General features: G+C 42.4%; 1 protein-coding gene across 3 annotated transcripts in view; it reads right to left on the bottom strand.

Moving 5' to 3' along the window:
• The window catches only part of lama2 (laminin, alpha 2), a 152,526-nt gene that overhangs the window by 27,551 nt on the left and 99,451 nt on the right, over positions 1-25,524 (bottom strand). For all 3 annotated transcript variants that reach the window (XM_084030945.1, XM_084030946.1, XM_084030947.1), the window contains 15 exons: positions 22,320-22,444; positions 22,101-22,187; positions 21,707-21,900; positions 18,801-18,943; positions 17,722-17,820; positions 15,849-15,960; positions 12,669-12,831; positions 8,207-8,285; positions 7,992-8,123; positions 5,573-5,689; positions 5,145-5,308; positions 4,421-4,559; positions 3,220-3,322; positions 2,439-2,555; positions 978-1,160 (listed from right to left, as the gene is read on the bottom strand). In XM_084030945.1, coding sequence (XP_083887071.1) covers positions 978-1,160; positions 2,439-2,555; positions 3,220-3,322; positions 4,421-4,559; positions 5,145-5,308; positions 5,573-5,689; positions 7,992-8,123; positions 8,207-8,285; positions 12,669-12,831; positions 15,849-15,960; positions 17,722-17,820; positions 18,801-18,943; positions 21,707-21,900; positions 22,101-22,187; positions 22,320-22,444 — 1,957 coding nt within the window. The remainder of the gene's footprint in view (positions 1-977; positions 1,161-2,438; positions 2,556-3,219; positions 3,323-4,420; positions 4,560-5,144; positions 5,309-5,572; positions 5,690-7,991; positions 8,124-8,206; positions 8,286-12,668; positions 12,832-15,848; positions 15,961-17,721; positions 17,821-18,800; positions 18,944-21,706; positions 21,901-22,100; positions 22,188-22,319; positions 22,445-25,524) is intronic.

Here is a 25,524-nt window from a genome sequence, read left to right as displayed (position 1 = left end):
GAGCAAAGGAAAGGATGACGGATGACGGCAGCGGAGGAAATCACCGATATGACTCAAAGAAGGCGGAGAAATGTGGAGGAAGAGCGAGAAAGATGGAGAAGCCAGCGAGCGCCGAACAATTAGTGTAGCTCAGCATTCAAAGAGAACTTTTCTTTTTTTATATAATATTATACTGCATACTGTAAAGGCTTGAAACTGAAAAAAGAGGTTGATTAAGAAAGAGAGATGGAAAATAAAAAGATAGACTTCCATGCTTTGCGGTGTGCAGAGCTGTCATGCTCGTGCAGAGCGGAGCGAAGCAACTACTGTTTACTGTACACTAGCTAATAAAGATAGTCATAAAACTAATGGGTGGCGCTCCAATACTGTTGTTGGAATCAAATCATTTTGGGCCCGAAACACCCCATTAACAAATGCTGATGGTGACACAGTGTTTTAGTGGTGATTGAAAATGTCTTTCGGGGGAAAGGCAAGAAATGTTGTCTGGCAGGGCGGCAACATAACTCTTTATTTGGTAATTACAACATGGTATTGGTGCACCACTTATAATAATAAGTGCTCATACTAAGGAAATTGAAGTATACATACTGATGGCTGTGGGGGGATTGAAAAAAAAAGAGACAGAGAGAACAAATCAGGTTTCCGTTGAGTTCACCAACTTGTGTGGCTCTGAGACAATAACTTCATATAAGAGCTTAGAAATATTTTAATTGGCACAGTTTCTAGATTTTGTCATAACTTTGTTGATATAACTAGAATGTTTAGGGAGTTTAACCACAATATTAAGTAAGTGCTGATGAAATAATTGAAAACGGGAAATAAAGCAACCGATGTTGTCACACAAAAAGCAGTTCAATGGCAAATCAGATTTCAGAGAGGTTGTGACATTATCCTAATTATCCTAATGCAGGTTTGACTTATCACTTCTGTTTCTAGACTATGTTTCTATGGAACTAGCTGATAGTGGAAAAGGTTACTGTTTTTCTCCGGGTCCTGGATCATCTGATTGGCTGTATTGACGGTGTCCTCCAGCTCGCTGTAGTTCCTCTGTAACCCATGGAGATGCAGGTTCAAATCTCCAAGACGCTCCAGCACGTCTATGGCCGTAGCGTTGGCATCTGCTGCTACAGCCTTCGTGGCTGCGAGCTTAGCTGCTGTGTCTGTCAAAAGAATGCAAACCAACAGAGACGTATGGTGGAATTAATCAGTGGTGACCTTTAACCTGAAGTGATGACATTGTTTGATTTTATATTAAAAGTATAATATGCAACAATTTCCTGAATAATGTGTAGGCTGATACTAAATAGTCTCAATCATCACGTATGTCCCACTAGACGTGTGTGGTGGTGTCTGTATCTGCAGAGCCCCGGCCCCATGTCCGTACTTCTTCAAATTTAGTGTTAACCTTTTCAAACACCTTTTAACACGAGAATGCATGAATATGTTTTGTTTTTGTTGTTATTGTTTTGCTTTGTTTGGTTATTAGCGGGTAACATAAGACAGATCCTGGGTCACATTTGGAGGCAGCCTGCAATTCTAAACCATTTTGAACTAGGCATTGCATCACACACAGATCGAAGGTCCACACTACATAATTATTCTAACTCAATATTTTTCTAAACTACAAGAGAAATAGAGGAGCTACTGAAAATTGGTCATATTTAAAACAAATTGTTGGCAGAGAGACAGAGGGGGGGAACTCCATGATTGCAAGTGGCGCCATTATGTTTTGTATATTTACTGTCAAAAATATACAGATCAGGACAGTTAATCTACACACAGTATAAATAATTCTGCAATCGTTTGCCCAAGACAATCCCGCTGAAACACAACTGACACCGGGACGTTGTAGCATGCCTAAAGGTCACTAAATCTCCTAAAATCTCATCGTTATTGGCGAAGTCCTGAACCTTGCCTGCAGAACAACTTGGCTAACATCTCGCAGCTTTTGTTCCGAGTCCAGAAAGGACCATGGTGTTTATGATTGAAACTGTAAACCCAGCACATCAGTGTATAATCACTGCTGAGCATCAGCCCTAACCAAACATATGAAGTCCGACCAATAACCCTTTCGTCTCCAGCACTCTGACCGCGTCATGTGACCTTATTGTGTTCGTGCACTCACAGGGATTTGAATCAGAATTAAATAAGCGGTGTTAACCTCTGGGTCGTCCCATTTTAGACTTTCTAGTAGCTGCGTTTAACAGTTTGCTGCGTGTTGATCCAAACGCAGCCATGTGCATCACTGTGGTTCAACAACCTCTCCGTCGCGCCGGCGTATTTTCTGTGTGTCTGCGAGTACCGACATGTGTCAAGTTGATTTTACCAGAGCAACTGACCTCTGCCAGTACAGTGATATTGATCCACTCTCTCTTTATCTCACTCCCACGCTCACACACACATGCTCATACACACACTGTGTAGTTGTGCAGTCGTACCGTTGGGAATGGCGTTGAGCGTTGCCATGGTTCCGTTGACAGCTTTCAGCAGGTCTTTGGTTTTGTCTCGCGCTGCTTTGACTCTGCCCTTCAGCCCGGCCACACTATCTGCATTCTCTACACACACAAACACAGTAGTGATGATGATGATGATGATGATGATGATGATGATGATGATGATGAGGGTTTGATTTGGTGCCATGGCTGCCTACTAATAAAAACACATCCCTCGCCTCCCTAATGGGAAGAGTGACAGACAGTAAATCAGAGGCACGCGAGGAGTGACATTAATAGCAGTTAAAGACTTGTGTACATAACTGTAATCCATTTATAGACAACGTAAGGGACGGTGCCCAACCATTATGTGGAATTAGTGTACTACAGGGAGTCCATTAATTCCTGATTATGGACACCTTGAAGGGCATAAATCCTGCATTCACCATGGTCAATTGCCAAATGAATGAAATCAAGATTTATATTTTCTTACTTTTTGCCAACAAAATCTGGAGTTTTCATAAGAAATAACTCCGTTTCCCCGGTAATGAGGATTTGCTAATACTGTACCTGGAACAGTCATTACCATCCCATGAGGTTCTTATGCAATGGAAATGACTGCTCATTCAATTCATTATAACACTGCAGGTGAAAAAAAGTAAATATTATTTGTTTAATATATTAAAATAATGTTAAATAACAAGACAAGCTAACTAACCAGCCACGTCATCGTCCCCAAATGATAACAAAAATATATTTGTGATTTTCCTATTATATAATGTGTTACCTGTGACCTCATTTTGTAGTTGTTTAGCTTGGTTTAGCAGTCTGTGGCTCTTGTGAAGGGCACCTTGAGCTGCTTCCTTTACTGGGACCTCTGGATCTAAAGCCTACACACACACATGCACACACACACAGACACACAAACACACACGCAGGGAGAGAGAGAGCGAGAGTAAAACATCTGATTTAACTTGACTTCACTAAAAATGCTCTGAGAATAATTAAGAACCCACACATATTTTAAAACACATGTTTCGTCACACATAAAACGGTGCAGTAATTTGCATAATACCTTTCTGTAAGATCAAAGATCCACTACTTTGCATTGCTAAATGATATTCTTAGAAATATGTGCAGCATACACAACTTCTCCTCACATCCATCCTCCACCTTCAACCCTTTCTTTCTTTGTTTCCTTGCATCCTTACACTGTCTTTTTTAGCCCTTTCCACTTCCACCGTTTAACCTCTTTCTTGGCCAAAGAGAAGAAAAAGAAAAAGACAGAAGTGAAAAAATGCAAACGAGGGGGATCGGTTGAAAAGAAAAGGTAAATGTGTTGTTGGCAGAAAAGGAAATTCAAATAAAAGAATTGGCACACATAAGAAAGTGAACTGTTAAAAGCAAAATCAAAGAAATGGAAAATGAACAAAAAAGTGTATGAAAGAAGAACAAAAACAGGGGGGGGAAAGAAGAGAAGCTGAAAAAAGAGAGAAATAAACGAATGAGGAAGGAAGGAAACGGGAGATTTCAGGTGTGTGTGGTCATGATAATGAATGAGGAAGAAGAGGGACAGAGAAGTGCTTTGATCTCTCAGCCGTGACTAACGGAGAGCCCAAGCTTACATTACTGTTACTGCATGCAAGACACACACACACACACACACACACACACACACACACACACACACACACACACACACACACACACACACACACACACACACACACACACACACACCCCACCCTCTTGTGCTCAGAGTACACTTTCATAGAACTAGAATGCCTGCCTTGATATTTACAGCATGTATGAAATGTAAGGTGAATTGCATAGAGTTTAAATACACATGTGCAGCTCAGTGTTTGGTCGTGAGGATTTGCTATATCATTGAACCCTGCAGGAACAGCTGTTCTGAGATTGTTGTTGTGAGTTCATACAATAAGTGCGTGCATGTGTATCTGTGTGTGCTGGTATGCATGTCCACTTACCAGTGCAAGGGCCTCGCTTGCCCTCTGTTTGGCTGCCTTCGCCTCTTTCTCCGCTGCATCGACATTTGCTTTAATGTTGCTATACGCCTTGAAGGCAGCTGTTGCGTTGAAGGAGAGGTTCTTAGCTTCAGCCAAAATACTGTGAGGAGAGATGAGAGGGATGGATGTCAATTTGTTTCTTTATTCTCTATAAGTCATTGATCTCAGGCATTGTCAAGTTGATTTGTACTTTTCTAAACCAATGTTCTCCAGAGACACCTCCACCACAAATACAAGACAGGCTTTTTCATTCTAGGGAGGCAATAACAATTAATTAATACAGTGCATACAGGCACAGCCTTCAGGGGCAATTTGGGGTTCAGTATCTTTCCCAAGGGCACTTCGGCATGCAGACTGGAGGAGTTGAGATTCAAACCACCGATCTTGAGCCACAGCCGCAGATTACATCAGATTACATCATTTAATTATAACATTCAATTAATTTGAAAATAATAATAATAAATAAAAATGAAAAAAGCCCGGATTAAGCTGACATGGAGAGATCGGACTCGGCGACGTTAGCGGAAGGATACACACGACTACATCTGTTTTCTAAAAAAAATAGAGAGAATTTCACATTTTTCTTGCAAATCTATGATTTAATAATCTCTTACATTATTCAACTTTCTGAGTTTCCTTTCTTGTAAATTTACCACTTTAATCTCAGAGAATATAATATATTTACCCATCCAAAATAGCAGCAGATTCGTTCAGCTGCTTGGCGTGTTCCTCTGCATTGTGGACGTGATCGGCCAGGCTGCCATCATGTAAACCATCAGTGAGGTGACCGACTTTATCATCCAGCCGGACATGAAGAGGAGCCAGCTCCCGACCCATCTCCTCCAAGTCCTACGGACAGAAAACAGCTCACTTTGCTCGTTGGCTGCATCCACATCGCCATGCCCATTGTGATAGCCTTCATTATTTTAGCTAGTAATTATATATTTCATACCATAAAAAATGTCAATAGAAGAAAGAAAAGAGCAAGAGAGACCTCCTCTTTGCTGATGCCAGAAGACCCAAAGTTGACCTCAGCCAGAGGATTCAACAGTAGACTGAGGTTTGAAATAGTTAGAGGGCTTTTATAGGTTTCCGCTAGGTTGACTTCAGTACCTCGATCTCCTTGTTGATGTTGTCAGAAAGCTGGTTTGCTTCATCCAGCAGACGTTCTCCTTCTCCAAGGACCTGCTGAGCTTCCTGTTTCACCCCGCTCACCGCAGAGCGTTTCCTCTGCAACAAACAAACCAAGGTCAGCAGCTGCACAGGATTCTGTGCCAGTGCATGAACACCAGGGTTGCAACCAACTTTTATTTTCATAAAAGTCCTTGATGATTATTTTCTTTCTTCATTTTCATCCTGATTGTTTGGGCTATAAAATGTCATGCAAACGTGAGTAATTGCCATTACAATGCCATCAAATAGCTTGGTGTGTCTGCCAAACAATACCAACCCTGAAGATCTCCAGTTTATTATGACATGAGACAAAGAAAAGCAGAAAATCAAATCATTTGAGAAGCTGGAAAATGACTTAAATTATGATTAAAATTAGCTTATTTTTCTGTTGACTGACTAATTGATTAATCGTAGCCCTAATGAACATGGACTGTATATTTCACACAGAAGACTGAATCTGCAATGACTCGACACGCTGTTTAGAATAGTCAGAGTCTGTGTGGACGTTAGTGATTTTGGTCACTTCTCTAAGGTCAAATCTAAATTGTAACTCCCCATAATGATGACAGAGCAATCACTCAGGGAAATTATTATATTAAATCATTATTATTAGGACGTCCCAAAAAAACTGTAAAAAGGATTTCCAGTTATTGAAAATAATAAAAGCAGTTAGAGGACACCAGGGACACACAATTGATGATTTGATTAAATTAAGTATGTACAATCCCAGTGTATAGTGAGCACATTCCGCTTTATTCACTGCATAAAGCTTTTCTTCATAGAGGAAAAGACTGCAGGGTCAGGTGGAGACAAAGATGTGTGTGTGCGTGTGTGTGTGTGTGAGATCACTGCAGAGCCTATTACTCTCATTGGTCAATCAGGGCTGCATACCTGCTCTATGTACTTCTATTCTATTTCTATGGCATAAACAAATACAACTATTTGTAGCCTTGATGTATTTCATGTTAATTGTGTCCAAAATTTTATTAGGTTGAATTTAAATATTCCTCTCTGATTGGATTTGAAGCCAATCACAGTGTTTCACACCGTCTACAGTGGACTGTTGCTCTCATGCTGCTTTAGAATCATGTTGAATCTCATTTAAACTTAAACTTGACTCGAAATTAGTCTGATTGTGTCAACATGAACTGAACTTAAAGGAGCTTAATGGAACGACTTCAAGCTTTATGGGGTGAGCCCCAGGTCCAGGTCACTGAGGTCACGATAGTCTTCAGGCTAGCTTTGCCTCAGACTGCAGAGGAGCATCTCCACATGTGTAGTGTAGCACCGAATACAAGTTTAAATGTAAGCCTGTGAAAATGTGTATGAACAAGTCAAACATGAATTAGGCTACATTTCTCTTCATCATGTTTGTAGGTAACAAACTGACTCTCGCCAGATGAATTTCGTTCCGCCACTCATCCATCTGGGATCGCTCCATTGGAGAGGTGTTTCAGAAGGCTGGGCCTTATCAAAAATCCTTGCATATGATTGGATAAGACACTTGTCTGTCATCTTTATTGACGTGCTACTTCAACCACTCACATCGAAGCCAACCAGTGGCGCTGATGAGAGCGACGCCGGGAAAATCAAAACGGAACAGCCGACATCTTGGATATAGCAGCAGTGCAATCAGCAACACAACAACACGGATGAAATAGCAGCATCAATGTTGACGCTTGCTTCCTCGATGCGAGCCGCCATTGTTGTCTGAATCAAAACAGTCTCACAGTCGCTACATCTATTAAACTCCCGCCCTGCGTCCTGATTGGCTCATCCATAAAATCTGGTGCCGAAATCACTCCCAACGGAAGCGATCCCAGATGGATGAGTGGAGCTAGGCGGAACGAAATTCATCTGGCGAGAGTCAGGTTAGTTTGTAGGGGCCATTACATTGTATTTCACAAACAACACCATGTTGCCTAACATCCTGGTGGTTATGGTGTGTCTCTAAAACAAAATACATCTGTGAATAGGTGTTTTTCAGACTTCACGTCATCAGAAATGAGTCACCAGGCTACTAAATGTTCCACCACAGGGGTCATGGGGAGGTCATGGTCCTCAATGAAATTTTTCTCTCTCAGCTCAAGGATTGTTCGTCAATAACCATCAATGTCTGTCATTCTTTAGCACAAGAATCTTTCATATATTTATCATCTGCTTGCCACAAAAAAAAAAAATCTAACATGACAGAATTTAATTAGTGAATCACTTGAATAGAACTTAATTATGACTGACAAAACAGTGGCCGTGAGTATAGAAATGATTCAGCATTGAAGCACATTGCTTCCTGACTGTGTTTGTGTACATAAAGCTTGTGCGTGGATGTGTGTGTGTAGCCGTTTGTGTGTATCTGTACCTCCAGGGCCGTGAGGTTCGCCTGGTTTTGTTGAGCCAGTGAGCCGGCCTGCCTCGTCTTTCCCTGGGCAGAGTGCAGTAGGTCCTGGGCCTCCTGCAGATTCCCCTCATGGTCCGAGAGCTTCTCTTTGATCTGAGGAGGCAGACGGGGGAAGCATTCACTCATTTGGGGACACTTAGACAAAAAGATTACAAAGGATTACAAGTTATAATTACCTCTGCTTTCAGGTCTTCTGTGGCCTGATGGGGGTCGCCAAATAGTCTCTTCACTTTCTGATACAGCTCCTCTGCTAGGCTGGAAGAAGAAGGAAAAGAAGCGTGTTTCAATATTAACATTCATATTTTGCTCATTAAAAACAGTGCTACTACTCACAGTGTATTACAGTGGATGGGTTGAATACATCGGTGTATTTGAATGCAACAATTCACGGAGGAGAAAAGAGTTATTGTGCTGCGTGAAAGAGCCTCGGCTGGTGGGAAACAATAATCACTCCACAGGACGGAACGTTTAAATGATTTTCTTCTATTGATCCCTCCGGCTTAATTGGATTAAATTGTGGCAGTGTAAAACATTTCAAATGTTGTCGCTCTAATGTGTGCTTGTATGTGACTGGGTGGACGGGTGAAGCGACGCGTGCTGAAGTACACCACAGCATGGCAGACTGCAGCCAGACTCAGTAGCTAAACTAAAACCTAACGTCTGAGGGAGATATTATAAGACATCACTTTGCATTAAATGCACTCAGTTCAATACAACAGACACCCAGAGCTGACAATTACAGTATTAAGTACAGATGCCACAAAAAAGAACAGTAATCTGGTTTGAAGGGGCATTTCATCAATCTCAGCTTTGCTTCGCTGTTCTCGACCAAACGATAGTCCCGTCAGCCAACTCACGCCGAATGGATTATTCCGGTAATATTCACAGTGTTGATATTTGGCATTAAGGCTCTGACCCACCTATATACGCTGGCGTATTAGGACCAAGTATGAGAAAAAAAAACAATTACGGACCTGGGGCAGGGGGGTAATATTTCGAGAAAAATGTGGCAGATTTATGAGATGAAAGTGGCAAATTTACGAGAAAAAACGTGCAGATTTGCGAGTTTAAAAAGTGGCAAATTTACGAGAAAAAAGTCTGAAAAATAGTGTTTTATTTTTTTCAAGCAACCTCAACACAACCACAGACGCCGATGCTAACAACTGGCATTTATGCTAACTTCCCATGAATGTCGCTTTTATCTATCTAATTAATCCATCCCAACGTGTGACAACACTTTGCTAAGGTCCTTAGGGTGATGGCTGTTGATGGTTATTGTTGGTTAATTTTACATGGGCCGAATTGTCATCTTATGGGTGTTTATTGATCCGGTGTATTGGCTAAGCTAGCGGTAGGTCATAGAGGAAGTAAACACGTAGCTTGACCCGGATGTTTGCCGTTGCTATGACAACAAGTGAAAGCTATAATCATAATTTTCCTCAGATGGAAAGACAGCTTTCAGGTGAGCGGAGGGGCAGCAGCAAAAGAAGAAGCCGAGCAATGGTGGCTGAATTCCACACCCGGACCATTAATACAGCAGCAAACAACAATTTGCTGTGTAAATACACAGAGGAATGAGGTCGACCTGAGCGGAGACATTTTCTGTCACTATCTGAAACTGACAAAAAATACACACTCAACTGGCCGGATGTGCTGAGGTGAGGAAGCTGACGGGTTTGAGCTCACTTTTTCCATCCTTTAAACAACTATTTGTGTCACCGAGTGCAGACCCGCTGCGTGTCTTGACAGAACAAGACGATCTCCAAAGGCTCCCGCTGCAGATTATTCAAAACTCGACACGCGGCCCAGAGCGACTGACCCGGTGTTGCCCTTCTGTCAAACGGCCCCGACTGAGTGCAACACTATGAATATCTTCCGGGACAGACTGTGTGAATATGTGTGCCTTTTATCCCCAAATTCAGGCCGTTATCACATCTCGCCTCTGTCTGTGATGACGGGCTGGTCAGCCGCCCTTAACTACACTCCTGTTGTGAAAATGATGCGTTGGATGCGTTACAGTGGACGCCACATGAATGAAACATCAGACCCAAGCAGATTGTCTGAACTGTCTCACAGGCATCACTTCAATTGAAACACATTTTTAGAAATCCTTCTCACTTTGGAAGTATTTAAAACAATTTAATAACAATATGGTTACCAGCGTCCCTTAATGAGCCCTATATTTCACCTTCAGCATTAATTAAGACATCAAGGAACCAGTGTTCTCCGGTTGACATCACTCAGAGGACCGTTTTGGGGATACGGGCATTGATGACACTTTAATGAGCGCTGTGGGGACTCGCCGAAGAAAACAGAATACAACAAAGTAAAAACAAATGGAAGGGTATTTAACTGTATCACTGACTATGACAACATTACAATAATTAACAACGGTGCACACATTACTTCAGCATACTAGATAAAATACTGAAAAAAAATAGGACTCTAAGTGTGCTGGAGATTTCCATTTTGCTGGAGCATCCCTGTAACATTTGTTGATTCTGGTGTTTTTCTCTGCTGCCCTGGTTGAAATCTCCCCTCAGGGTTCAGTCAAATAATCAACCGCAGATGGACAGACAAGTCATTCGACGGAGGTGGCAATTAAAGTCCGTCTCCCTCTCTCTTTCTCTCTCATTCTCAGCCTCTCTCCCACAACAACGCTCCGTCCATCTGTCAGTTGTTCTCCCCTCTCTCTCTCTGACTTTCCTCTTCACTACACATTCTTTGTGCGCCCCTCTGTTGCTACCCCCGACGGCGATACGGTGCTTTTAATTAACTCATCGACCTCATCAACATTTACTGCTGAAAGAGACGGACAAAGAGAGGGAGCGAGAGGAGGGATGAAGAGAGTAGATTACTAATTCCACCAGGGTGCCTTGAGAGAGAGGGAGAAAGTGAGAGGAGGAAAAAAAAACCCGGTGAGAAGCGCTTTGTTAAAACAGCAACGGAAAGTTGTGGCTCCGGGATATGTAGCGATCGAATCTGCTCGGCGGAAGGTGTTTACTCCTGATGTCTCCTGTGTAGACACATATGAGGGAGGAAAGAAATCAAAGAAAGAAAAAAGGAATGAAAGGGCAGGTGGTTCGGCGTTGTTTAACCCCTTTACTGAACTACAAAAGATTAATACTTGCTGCACTTTGTTTTTCTACCTTGGAGTTTAATACATTTCTGCATGATGAGAAAATCAATGAGATTGTAATTGAAAGTTTCAGAGTCTTGAAACTTCCATCACAGCAAACATCAAGCCTGCATCATTTGTATTATTTTGGTAAAAAATACATTATCAATATTAGGCTACCCAGTGCAGACTTTTGAAATAATTCTTCCAGGCAATGATAATGTAACTGAGAGAAATTAATGCATGGGGATGTTTACATCCACTCAAGTTTGCTGCCTAATTTTCACAATGTAAATACATAAACAGAAGCCACTGGTTGTGTGGAAAAATGCACCCAAAGATGTAATGTATACAGTTGACACATCTAGAAGGTGTAATTTTTTCCCATATCGACTTATTAAAGTCGCAGTCGGCAGCTTTTTTTTTTAATCATATTCACTGAAGTCGACACTACGCTCTGATAGAACAACATAAATCATCCGGTTTTAGAAAAAAAAAACACGCCTCTACCTGTTGTTTGTTTTGCAAAAATCGACAGAGCCGGGAGCATCCTGTCCAATCAGCACGCAGGGCTGTGTTCGTGCACACACAGAGCCCCTCCCCCCTCGGGTCGTACCACTATCACAGGAGGGAGGCGGAGGGAAGTAGCAACAAGCTTCCAATTCCTCGGTTAAAAACCGAAACGAGGAGGTCCAAAACCACCAAGGAAAAGAAAACACCGGTGGAAAAGAAGGAAAAAAGAAAGATTGCGACGGTGCCCGTGATAAAACCAAAGTCAACATCGGACCTGTGTTTGAAAGGTGGCGTGATCTAAGGGATTTCAAAGGGCACGGAGTCGAGGGGAGGAGCTCGGTGGTCGTGGGGGAGGAGCGTGAGAGTTGTAAACATTCAAAATCTGACAGAGTTCCCTCGATCCGCCGGACTTGCCGACTGGGACTTTAAGGACAAATGTACATAATCAGCTTCTGTCGTCTCCTCTTTATCTCACACTCGCTGATTGTGCAAGTTCAGCTGCAGGAGGACTCGAGTGGGGAAACACCCCCCAGAACAAGAAGCAAGAAGATAGAAAAGAGGGATTGAATCCCAGCAGGAACGAAGGCAACCAAAGACACACAAGGTGAAAGAGTGAAAACAAAAAAGATAAATAATTAAAAATAAATGAATAAATAACGTAGGCGGGGAAAGAAAAGGTTGGTACCATTAAAGGAACAATCAGGGAAAGGGAAATTCTGGTCAAGAATTTAAAAAATAAACAATGCAACACCTTCAGATAAAAAAAAAAGAAAACAAAACATTAACATGATGAAAGTGCTAAATAGCAAAGATAGCAACTGTGTGCTCTCCACGCATGTGTACACGTTGGGAGATGTGTGTGTGTGTGCACTATGAGACAAAGATGGGTCTGTTTGCAAAGTTTTTCTCAAAATCTGTGTTTTTCTTGTGTGGGAGAAAGATACATGACCTGTGTGTGTGTGTGTGTGTGTGTGTGTGTGTGTGTGTGTGTGTGTGTGCGTCCATACTCCATCTCTTCCTCGGCGATGCTCTTCTTCCCTCCCAGCTGTCGTTTTCTCATCTCGGCCAGCATGGCCTGGGTCTCCTCCTTCATCTCCTTCAGGCTTTTGTCTGGAGTTCCATCTCTCCGCGAGAGAGTCTGGTTCAAGTCGGCAGCCTTCCACTGGAGGTCTGGACACACACGCAAAGAAAGACTGCTGGGAGCCAGGTCAGGATTTGGGAGGGGCGGGGGTCCAATTGAGGGCCTTCCCACATATTTTCTACTTTTTTTTTTTTGCCAGAAAGAACCATTGTAAATTCTATTTAAAGGAATAGTTTGTGATTTCTCTGAGAGGGGATGGGAGTGTAAAAAAGACAGTCAGTGAGGCTCTTATATATGCACTACAGGTATGATCTTGTCTGTTGTATTGCATGCATGTTTGAACAACTGGAGGTTCATTGCAAATATTGATTGTGTCATTATTTCACTGACACTGTTTATGTCATAACGGCTAAAAATCAGATGAGATATTGAGAACAGCGCTGGGAACAGCATTGCTATTGTTAACTGAAATAAATCATCTGTGTGCATACAAACATGTAGAGATGCCTCAGTATCGTACAAAGATATACTAACAGCAAACAGACATACGGTCCTGATGGACATTCTGTCAACAGACAGAAAAACAAAACCACCGTTTGATCTTCACTCATTTAAACACACAAGCCGGGAGTCAGACACACACACACACATGTGCGAAATGTTGTTAACACCATTCAAAGCCAGGGGTTTTTGGCAGGCTTCATGTTGGCCCTGCTTTTATCAAATTAAAGGCAGAGAAATCTCCAACCAATCAATGATGAAACCGCACTAAAACACTCCAAAGCTCATTTGAATAAAACTGCTGGAACTTAATGAGGAGTGTTTGTGAGTGTGTGAGGGTGAGTCTGTGCAAGAGCAAAAACAGAGGAGGGGAAAGAGGTGTGTTGTGCATAACCGTGCGTATGCAACAAGCCGGTTGTGTGTGTGTGTGTGTGTGTGTGTGTGTGTGTGTGGGGGGGGGTGTCTCTGCAGTAATGGTGTGTTCCTGATATGATTAAAGCAAGCTCAAACTTGAAAGTGTGTGTATGTAGCGTGTGTGTGTGTGTGGGTGGGCCTGGGTATACATGTGTAGTTGCGGCAATGCAGAACTTCCCATCATTTGAAATGTAAACATGATGTGATTAGAGCCAATACCGAACTAAAGCCATCATGTTAATGAACAGCTGCACGGCATGTGTGTGCAGACTGCATTTTAATGTGTGTGTGTGTGTGTGTGTGTGTGTTAGAGCAATATAATTGCATAGTGGGATTTAAAAGCCAATTAAACACTTAAAACGTGGATGGAATCATATTATGGTATCTAGTAAACATCGGCACACACAGGGAGGAAAGTGTGTACAGTATTTTCTTGCCTCATTGTGTGTGTGTGTGTGTGTGTGTGTGTGTGTGTCTGTGCACAGTTGTTTGAATATGTGCACATCTGCATCAGTGTTTGTGTATGCGGTGTGTTTGTGATAGCCAATAATTAAGTCTCTAATTGCTACTCTCAATCATCCAGTGAGCCACAACACACACTCTTTTCTCTATACTACTCGCACACACACACACACACACACACACACACACACACACACACACACACACACACACACACACACACACACACACACACACACACACACACACACACACACACACACACACACACACACACACATACACACACACTACAATCACACTGTGATTAGGCAGAAGTCCAAAGAGTTAGGAGCAACAACAAGAAGAGGACAGTTTTAACACATCCAGTCGGAACGCGTTGGTTTGGTAATTGTATTTTTCTTCCCACAGAACTGTTTATCAAAATAACTATTTATTTAAACTACAGAGTTCTACATCAGTGTGTGGTAGGGAGAGTTACTTTAGAGTACATCTATACCTGCTTAATCAAAGGAGGACTAGAGCTGCCCAGCTTTAAAGTTGGACCTTGAGATCGAAATTTATGAAGCCTCCTCATACCAACCAACTATTTCTACCAACACACGCAGATTGTTTTCAGTCTTGACTTGGTCAATAAGGAGCACGTACTAAAAAGGCGGGACAGCACACTGTGTGACAGGTACTGTAGACCAGGGGTTCCCAAACCTTTCATCCCACGACCCCCAAAAATAACATCGACAGAGACTGGCGACCCCCACTATCCCCGCAGGTTGTTGCTGTCATGTGCAAACTTCATTTAGACCACTGATTAGACTCATTGTTATCTTTAAGGCTGATGTGGAAGAAGAGAAAAGAGGAACTAGCCTGGGCCGTGCCTTTTTTTAATGTGGTGAGCCTTGGCAACACTAAAGAAGAGCCCGCCCAACCCCCCTGACGAAAAATGGTCAGAGTGACCTGCCAGGTGGCACTCCTGGCCCGAAGATGGTGAAAAGACATCTTGCACAACTCGTGTCTGCTGACAGGAATGTTAGTTCCCGCATGGGAAGACACTGATGGCCTGGAATCACTGCAGAAAAGCACTGAAAGCTTTTCAAGTTCAGAGATAGCCTTTCCAGTGGAGCGTATGGAAGGGCTGTAACTGTGATGTCGCGGGAGAAGAAAACACATCACAAGGTCTCTCTGCTGCTCGCTAACTAGCTACTAACGAAACAACAAACTGAGGCAATGCACCCCATTATCAGAGGGTGCCTCTCTATCACCATGGTTAGTGATGCCGCATCCTCCTGGATCCCTCTTTTATTGTCCGGGCAATGCTTTTCACCAGCAGCTGGCACTGAGCACCGGCAGCTGGCCGGCAGCCCACCAGCCATTGTGTTTGAGCTTTCATTAGTGAGCTAACAAGGAGGCAGAAAGGGGTTTTCATCCGCCTCACTTCGAAAATGCCTCTCCTTCACAGGTGTGTAAAGTCATTGAAAAAATGATAAAACACCGACAGGAGTCTTAATAGCAAAAGCCCCTTTCTTCTAATTATTCAGCTCTAATTCTTATCTATATCCCCCTCTAATGTAATAACCTGAATTCCCCACATGGATCCCTTACATTCAATATAGTGGAATATAACGCAATGAACTCTAATGACAGATGAAACCACTGAGACAGTCGACAAGATAAATCCACAAATCCCAGGTGACAGGATGTGGAGGCGGTTAATGGTGTTGGTTTCTGCTACCTTGAGCTCCCAGCAGCGTGTCCCTGATGAACTGCTCCAGGTCCTCAGCTCGTTTATGAATCCTGTCAGCGTCATCCTCAACCTGCTCTCCATCAGCAGACACCTTGGTGGACTATAAACACACACACACACACACACACACACACACACACACACACACAAAGGCATACACATTATTAAATAATAATAAACACGTGTTGAATAAGTAAACATATTGACTTCTGTCAAACGAAGGAAGGGAAAAGATGGAGGTCTTCCAGTGGATGTAAAAGAATGACAAAGGGTGATGGCAACGTGTACATACACATACAGAACACACATGCGCACGATCAATATTATTGCCTGTTTGTGTGTGTGTGTGTGTGTGTGTGTGTGTTATGTTTGTTTACCCTCTGTTTTTCTTATCCACTGCCATAAACACACAAACACACACCCACCCACACCTATACACACAAACACACACCCACCCACACCTATACACTCAAACACACACACACACAGACGACCAGAAGGACGAGAGACAGATGAATCCTGACAGACATGAAAACACATCCTAAGACACACACACACACACACACACACACACACACACACACACACACACGCACAGAGCAAGAAAGAGCAGGTAATTATTGTTGTGATTTGACATGACCATATCATTCTCGCTACTGGGCGTGAGTGAATGTGTGTGTGTGTGTGTGTGTGTGTGTGTGTGTGTGTGTGTGTGTGTGTGTGTGTGTGTGTGATGGCGTGTGGGTGATAGCATCGCTGTCAACAAATGTCAAGGCCCAGTCCCTAAAAGGGTGCAGCTTGACAGCATGAATGTGAGTGCTATTTTTCCTCCACTTGGCCCTCGAAGACCCCTTCAACTGAAGAAGTGCTTCTTCTTCTACTGCGGTTAATTCCTCTTACAGACATGACTGTGAATCTCAGGATTGTAAAGCGAAAAACAAAACATTTGTATGGATTCTTTTATGAGGGACGAAGACACAAAAATGCTTTTGGGTGAAAACGTGTCACGCAAAAATATTGAAATTATTTAAACTATTGCATGCATGGATTCCTGAATTGGACCCAGGGCACCCAAAAGAGCCTCTCAACATTTCTGGTTGAAAATTCACAAAACTCTGAGTCCTTATCTTTGTATATTCTATTGTTATTCGATTCATATCAATGCAGGGCGCCTGGTAGGTTCAGCTCTATTTTGTTCTGGAATATGGACTATTAAAGTATGATATACAGTAGACTGTCATGATAAGTTCCCTTTGGACCACCATGATATCACAAGTGGGTTTCGTTTCCACACACACGTAAACATAACTTTTGTTTATTGACAAGAAAACTCTACAGGGCACCTGCTACTTCCTACTATATCCTAATGCTAAAGGTCTTGAAGAGGATCCCTATGCCGGTTACATCAGTTCAGTACAAACATGTTGCATATTCCAAAATACAGTTTAATTTGATCAAATTACCACAATGCAAGTCTGGGGTTCAGTGGTATTGAGACAGAACGGAGGTTAATGCGTTCCACAATGTAAAATCTTTCATTTTTATTGGGATCATAGTTTGTCTAAGGTTTCACAGATCCCTCTGACACTTTGTCGACATGCTGGATAAGTGGTTGACTTGGTTTCTGTTCTACTTCTATGTCAGTCCTCATGCTGCAGCTGGCTACTGGGCAGACTGGTATTTGTCTCTGTTCCAATGTGTCTTGTGTCCTTGCTGCCCTTTGCTGCCCTTAAAAGGATCTCCCTCTCTGCTACAGCCTTCCATTCATCCCCTTCGCTAGTTAAGAGACAGATAAAGAGACAAAGGAAGGCGGACAATGAGACTTAAGTTGAGCCAGAAGAAAAACAAAAAGCGTCCGTACTCTGCTGTGTAGTTGGTCCATCTCAACGACCAGTGATCCGAGGTTGGAGTCGGCCAGCTGCAGCAATCTCTCTGGAGCTTTCTGAGGTGACAGCATGTGCTGGGGGAGAGAAACAGAGAGATGAAGGAATTACATAGAGAAACGTCTGACACATTTTAGCCCAGGGCGAAGCTTTTGAACTGCCAGGCTCTTCGCTGCGGAGCCGAAGAAGAAGACGAGCAAAGGAGGGCAGGAGGCAAGAAGTACATAATTATAATATTTTATTATAATTAAAACAATTTAGATAGATAACATTTCTAACGTATAAAAGTCAATGTATTCAAATCATGTCGAGGTTAACATGTAAACGTGGTTCAATTGTGAGAGCAAAGTTATGAAATGGTAAAGCCATCACAGCTGATAACTTCTTATCATAATCCATTGGAAACATTGAAAGTGTTAATTGGGTTTAACAGCAGAGTGTTGCGTCACATTGTTGCTGATGCAAATTGCCTCAAATTACAATTTGTATTGGAGGAGGAGGCAATTGCTACCATTTTGAAAACACGGTGATGTGTTAATGACAATGTTTCTCTGAGAAGCTTCAGTTGAATGAGCTGAATGAAGAGTGTGCAAGTGTTGCAATAATATTGCAGTAATGTTTTGATAACATAAAACCTTTGATATAACACATGTCCATATCTGACTTTAAAATGTCTATTTTACATTTTCTGTCACAGTAATTGTTTGTAAATACAAACAATTTCACACTTTCACAACCATCTCTCTACAACCAGGTGTCAACCTAACTTACATTGTTGTTAAAGGCCAGCAGGGGGCGAATTTTCACTTAGTTTATTACCTCGGTTAACATTGTAATGTTAGTTTATGGTCTCGCTATCGCTAATTTCAAGCCTTCTTCAATACAGCACGATATTAATTTAGTTAATTATGGTCCAATTTAGAGTAAATAAAGATAAAGCAGGGTGGGCTTTATTGATCGCCTAAAAAAATGACGAAGTAATGAGGTCGCTAGGACATTAGTTAAAACATATTTGAAAATATATATAATATATATTTCTGGCAGAGACAGATTTTACCTTGAGTTCCTCCGTCATGTTCTCGAAGCGGTTCAACACCTTATAAGGTGGTGGGAGGGGTGTGGTCAGGCTGACGTCAACGATGATGCGATACAGGCGGTCCATATCACTGATCAACAGCCCCGAGCACTCATCATCACATGCTAAAGAAACAAATAAACACAGTTAGACTCGGCTACAGTGTAATGAGACTTTGTGAGTACATGCTGACACGAAGAAAGTCATGTATGTGTCTTTTTTAACTACAGAGTGTGTGTTTTTCTGACTTATTTGGGAGTCTGTAAACACATCAGTGTGATTGTAGTGACTGCATGTTTTTGTGTTTAAGTGGGTCTGGCATCAGAAAGACAGGGCCGCCGATGCATGAAATTCAGCACAGAGAGGCAAAGGAACCTATTATGAGCACACACTGCAGGCTAAAAACACACAAACTAACGCACAGACACCGGGGGGAATTCACTCAGATGCCAGTATTTCTCTTGGTTGTGCGTGCGTGAATTTCTCTGTAGCCCGAGGCTGATTTATTGCTGAAATTAAAACTTCTGACAAGGGAAATCAAAGATGAATTAAATAAAACAAAAACACTGTTTTTTCTACTCTATAAATCTCTGACAAGACCAGAGCACACAAATACAACCGAAGCATCCATGCAGTCACATGCGTTCACCCAAACAGACCGCCAGGTACAGCGGGTGTATACTAAGTGGAGTGTTGGAGTGAATAGTTGTTTGTCAAATCCGAGCCATTCAAGAATTCCTGAGAAGGATTCTAATCACCAACGTCCAGACAGCGTGCAAACATCCTGTACTGCACTGCACACACAAGCAAGTCCATGACTGTGCTCTGTTGGGCTGGTTGGTTGACTCTGCTTCTGAGGAGTTCACACGTTGTGCACGTTTGGATACTTTAAAGTTTGCTTGGAGAATGAAAAGATAAAGATGACAAATAAGTCATCTTAATGACACCATAAGCCCTCTGCTAGTGGTTTCATCCAATCCTGAGTGAGGATATTCAAGCCATCTCTGGCCAGGCGCGGTTTCGCTGCTATTCATATGCTAATTAGAGCCTTCGCTGTGGTCCGTTTTCGACAATTTTCGGCACAAACGAACGCGGCGTTCGCAGCCTGTAAATTGTCTTTAACTCCCGAAAATTAGGGAGATTTCCGGGCGTTTACAGGGACGAAAATCCGACTTTTCATGCAGTGCTGGTGGCTTTTAGATGCTGGAGTGAGCCACGTGTCACAACATGTCCAACATTTAACTAGAAAAACAAAGTGGAGGTTAGCTTTGGGTAACATTATATAGGTGTTAATAAATGGCTTTACTTCCGAGGTGAACTTGAATTAAATCCACAATCTTGAATATGTCCATTTTGTTCTCTCTGGCGCCCTCTATGGCAATGAGGGTTATTGCATGTGTGTCTCTGTTTGTGCGCTCGTGATTTTTGCATGGGCTCTGTCACCATCGTGTAACCTCATTAAAAGACTTAATTTTCAATGAAAATCTTCATCTTTGGTTTTTTTTAATCATTATTCTTACTGCAAGAAATGCGTGTGGATGGAAAACACAAACATCGGTCGACTAACTGCAAATCTTTTAATATTTCACCTCCAGGATGTGAGTTTGTAATCTGAATCTGCTAGAATGGTGGCCACATAACTCTTATACATAACAGAGTCACCACACATATTTACTTCACAGTATATAAAATGTAAAGATTGATATAATGTATTATTAGATCCATAAAGCTTGAAGACCCATGAAGGCTAGGAGTAAACTCCAGTGAATGTATAGGATTTTTTTATGTTTAGTATATTCATGCTTCACACTGGAACTACAAACGCACACACACACAAACACTGTTCCTTAGACAGTAACTTACAGCTCATGAACATTTGGTTTTCCTTTATATAGAAATAGTTTGCCGCAGCTCGGGCATCTCTTTTACTTTGCTTTCTGCAGATTGTTTTTGGTGTTATGATTGCTATCGTGCCACTTCCTTGTTTATTATTGTGCTCCAAGTTACTTTGCATTGTGGCTACTGTGAGTTTGGGTGCGTCTGATGGAAAACAGCGAGCGCATTCAATCTTCGACAAGGGAACAGTCTGATTGCAGCACTCTGTGTAAACCATCAAGACATGTGATTACGGTCTGGACGTAGAGGCGACTGGTTCGGTGTCAAGGTGCAATGCAGCACTCACAGTGCCAATTTATGAACACACGCTTTGTGTCTGTAAGCATAAAGACCTGAGCGAGCAATTTCCTCTGTGACCTGACAGCAGCAATTTCACATCAGCCTCTGTCTTACAACCTTTTCTTCAATATTCTCTTGGCTCAAGGCATGCTAATGGCACAAAATTGGCCCTGCCATTATGGTCGTATTAAGTTTAAATTAGCTCCAAATGACATTGAAATTATTTTCTAAATGACTTGAATCTGACTTCTGTCACGGTCCCCTGTCTCCCATGGCAATCGGAGAACTGCTCATTTGCATTTCATTGCCAAATAAAGCTAAAAAATCACAACAATGCTGAGCGATGTGTCACTAGAAATAATAGAAGAGAAGAGAAGAATGCGGATGGCTGTATGTTTCAGTGACCTAAAGACACTTTCAGACTTGTGCACTTTTTGCTCCACAGATAAGTTCCGGTGTCCTTTTGTGCTATAGCTTCAAAGTCAAAGAGGCCATCATCATGATTTCAGCTTCTACTATTAATCTGCTTAAATCACAGGCACTAAGATTCATGTTCTCATATTTCCGACCATCTGCAACGGTTGTTTCATAACTTTGAAGGACCAGTGTGTTAAATCCTACACACTGGTCCTTTAAAATAAGGACTATACCACAAATACCCTGAATGAAGCACCAGCAGCAGCTTAAATAAAAAAACTGTGTGTTAGTCTTACAGATGATGCCAGCTGGTCCACACACATGCCTCTCCATGCACTGGTCACACGTCGTCCCCGTGGCCCCGCCCCTGCAACGGCATTGGCCCGAGACAGGGTCACACGGTCCGGGCAGCGCCCCCCAAGGAGAACACTTACACTCCTCGCAGTGGCCGCCGGGCGTCCGTGGGTTACCATGGTAACCAGTAGCACACCTGGACAGTGGGATTATGGGAAAAGGGGAAAGCGTGTAATATCATCCTTCTATTACACAGCTTCAAAAAAATACTTATACTGTCATAGGAAATGACTTGTCTTGTGCGTGTGATTCATTCCATGTCAGATATTCAAATGTAGTTATTTCTTAGCTTAGCTTGGTTTCAGTTACTATAGGAGGATTATGTTGTTTTTTTACCTCTCACAGTATTTGCCCTCATATCCCTCAGGACAGCTGGTACATTGGTAGTCATTGAATCCCTCCGTCACACAGGTTGGACTGAAACTACACACAGAAAAGACTTGAAAAGACTTCCAGTGAACAAAATGATCAACATCTTATTAATAACAACATATATGTTAAGAATTAAGAATCCTGCCAAAAAAAGCCCATATGAATAAACACAGAAAAGTGTACTTGTTCTCAGGGTTGGCGAGGGGACAGGCGCAAGGTTTACAATCGTCATGGAAACCTTGGACCACACCGTAGAATCCCGGAGCGCAGCGTTCACACCGATCACCCTCCGTGTTGTCTTGACAGTTCTACACACACACACACACACACACACACACACATATACACACACACACACACACACACACACACTGATTAATGATCAATGATTAATTGAAAAGACGACAGACGGGGGTTACCCATCATCCCCTCCTTGATTACTGACGGAGTGGCATGGGGGTGGCTCGTTTTTTGGCGAGCGAGATAATTATCCTGGCACCGTTCGGTGATTCTGACTACATGACAAGTATAAAAAAATTTAAAAATTGGATAATAGCAGCACTTGTGATCACCGGTGTGCTTTGCTGTGAGTCGTAAACTCAGAGACAGTTAGAGGAACGGTTGACATCATGTCGACAGGAAGGTCAGGAGCTGCATCCGCTTCGATTCCTTTTTTTTTCAAATGAAAACAACTAGGAGGTGTTTTTTCTTATTTTACAGGGGAAAAAACAGATGCTGTTTTTACATGAATACATATTCACACATCTGGATCCGTCACTGAGAAATACCCAGTATCATCGCAGTCGCTTCTGCAGCGCTGCCGGAGCAGCGGGGTACTCATTACTCTCTCCCTTTCACCACCCGCAGCTTCGTAGCCACTGTAAGGCCCTCACACATACACACTGATGGGAAACTCAGCCGTCCGCACACAGTAATAAATGGTTTGAGGGGGGGGCTCAGTCCCACTCCTGCATGATGAGGCGCTGTGAGAGCGTGCACGGCAGCGGCAGGCTAGCTGTTAGCTGACAGGTGTGATCTCACACGTCAGAGAGTTTATTAAGCTTCCCTCCTCAAGAGCAAGCCGTCTGGAATACTCATTTACTCTGCAGGACTTCGCTCACCTGTTGTTACGACGATAGCCACCAGGGTGCAATCACACGCACAACCATAAATACAATATATCCAAATGTGTAGAGATGTTTGTTTTCAACTGATTCTTGCCTGTGCTTTGCTATAGGACATTTGTATTCTGACAGATACGATGACGTATTTGTATAAATACACGGTACAGTTTCACAAAAACACACGCTAACCAGTACACACAAATGTAAACACACACAAAAACATAACATACTGTACACAAACACGGAGATCTCCCTCTCCTCTTGATATCCCCCGGGGGGTTCAGCCTTGTGTGTTCGCCTCGTTTGTTGAAAATGGGGAACTTCAATCAGTGCAACAGGAAGTCGCCTTCTAACGAGGCAAGTCGTTTCCATTAACTTCCTGTGTTCCTCGTTACCACTAATTACCACAGAAACAAACTCGTTTAGCATTTTCAATTTAGCCTGCTCGGTTCGAAAATGCTAATGACGCCTGTTATGGAGAGCGAGATGGAAATGGGCGAGGGAGAAAATAGCTGGGAGGCAGGAATCAAACACACGAGGAGGCGTAGGGGCGAAGTAAAACGGGAGAGAAACAAATTGGCAAAAACTAGAGACATTAGAGAGAGGTGAGAAAGAGAGAGAGAGAGGAGGGTGGGGGGAGGGGGGGCGCAGGGGAATATTGGGGCAGAGAAAAATGAGACGAGGGAAAAGACGGAGAGAATGGCGGTGTGATGAAAGGAGACAAAGGTTGACAAGGTACATAATTGAGGATAAGAGGGAAGAGACTTCAGGGGATGGGAGGATGAGAAGAGGGAGGAGTAGAAGAAGAAAAGGAAGGATAAACAAACAAATATTATTAGGAAACAATTAAAGTAATTAGAAAGAAGAGAACAGTGGAGGGGAAGCAAGAACACAACTATTTCAGATGATCTTATGATTCATGATAGTTTAAGAGTTAAAGTTTAAATCCATACCTTCAAACTGAATGACATTTATTTAAGAATAAGATTCAAGCTGTGAACACGAGGCATGTTTTTTATGGCTGAACTCTTCCTCTTCCGTTCTTCTTATTATTATTAGTGGAAGAAAATGTTCCATTAAGCCAGTCACGCTTCCAAATTAAATCAAATCAGAGTGAAGATTAAGGGAAAAACACTTTGCCTAATTGCTGACCCTTTTAGTTGTCCCGTTTTTGCTCTTCAGTCAGTAATCTGAGAGTCCCACTCAGACAAACAGCAAATCCGGCACTCCAAGCTTTTCACAAATAATTGAGCTGCATTTGATGCTTGGAGGTAATATTGGTATACAACTTCACATTCCAAAAAAAAAAAAAAAGGAAACTAAAACGCGGCGCAATTATGAAATGAAAGAAGGTGAGCCACTTGCGCGGCCTGCCGTGTTCCATTTCTTCCAGAGAAATACTATAAACATTATGTGCAAGAAGAAGATCAATTTACTGAAAAGGCTCCATGAGAAATCTTACGGAGTTTGTTTGTTCTTAAACCTACTTATCTTACTGGTTTATCAGTGCGCTGGTGGAGAAGATAATTAAATGGCTCCTTATAAAGTCAATATGAACAGTTTTCTCCATGGACCTAAAATCCTGTCAAAACAGTGACATTCTCGGAGTCTGCCAGGGTTTGTGCGATGACCTGTCAGCAGCATGTGACCAGCTGCTCCGTGAGTCTTCAGATGGAGACGGAGCAGATTAATAAAAGGGACTGGAAGTGACCAACACGTTTATATCTCACAAGCCACCAGTAGGATTCATGGAAGACATGCAGGCAAAATATCTTCAAACACACATGAAGGCATTTTAGATCTTGGCACTCTAAGGAATTCTAAAATCCTAATTCTAAAATCATCATATATGTGATTGAGGGATTCTCCTCAATCAAACAGCATGGTAAACGGCTGAGCCGGCGGCCAGCAGCTAACGGTGCTAACATGCACACAGCCGGACCAGCTATTAAAAAAAACCTCAGATTATCATTCTCTGCTCAGGACATTAATCCACTATAACTTTACAGTGAATAGTTATCACACTAATGCTCGGAAGCTGTGATTTAGCACCTTTAAGATGTGCCCCGGAAAATCAAATCACACCAATTTGAGAGAAATGATTGCCACGGGTGGAATGTGCAGATCAGTGGCAGTATTTACCTTCACGCTGGAATGCGCTTCACGTTAAACTGGAAGGGTCAGAATTCTTTGCCTGAATGTATTCTAATTATAGGTCTTTTGATATGAAGATCTTTTACCGTTTACCGTTTTCAAAAGTAAAG

This window comes from Eutrigla gurnardus (genome assembly GCF_963514095.1).
Source record: "Eutrigla gurnardus genome assembly, chromosome: 16".
NCBI lineage: Eukaryota > Metazoa > Chordata > Actinopteri > Perciformes > Triglidae > Eutrigla > Eutrigla gurnardus.
This window is presented reverse-complemented; position numbering and strand designations above follow the sequence as displayed.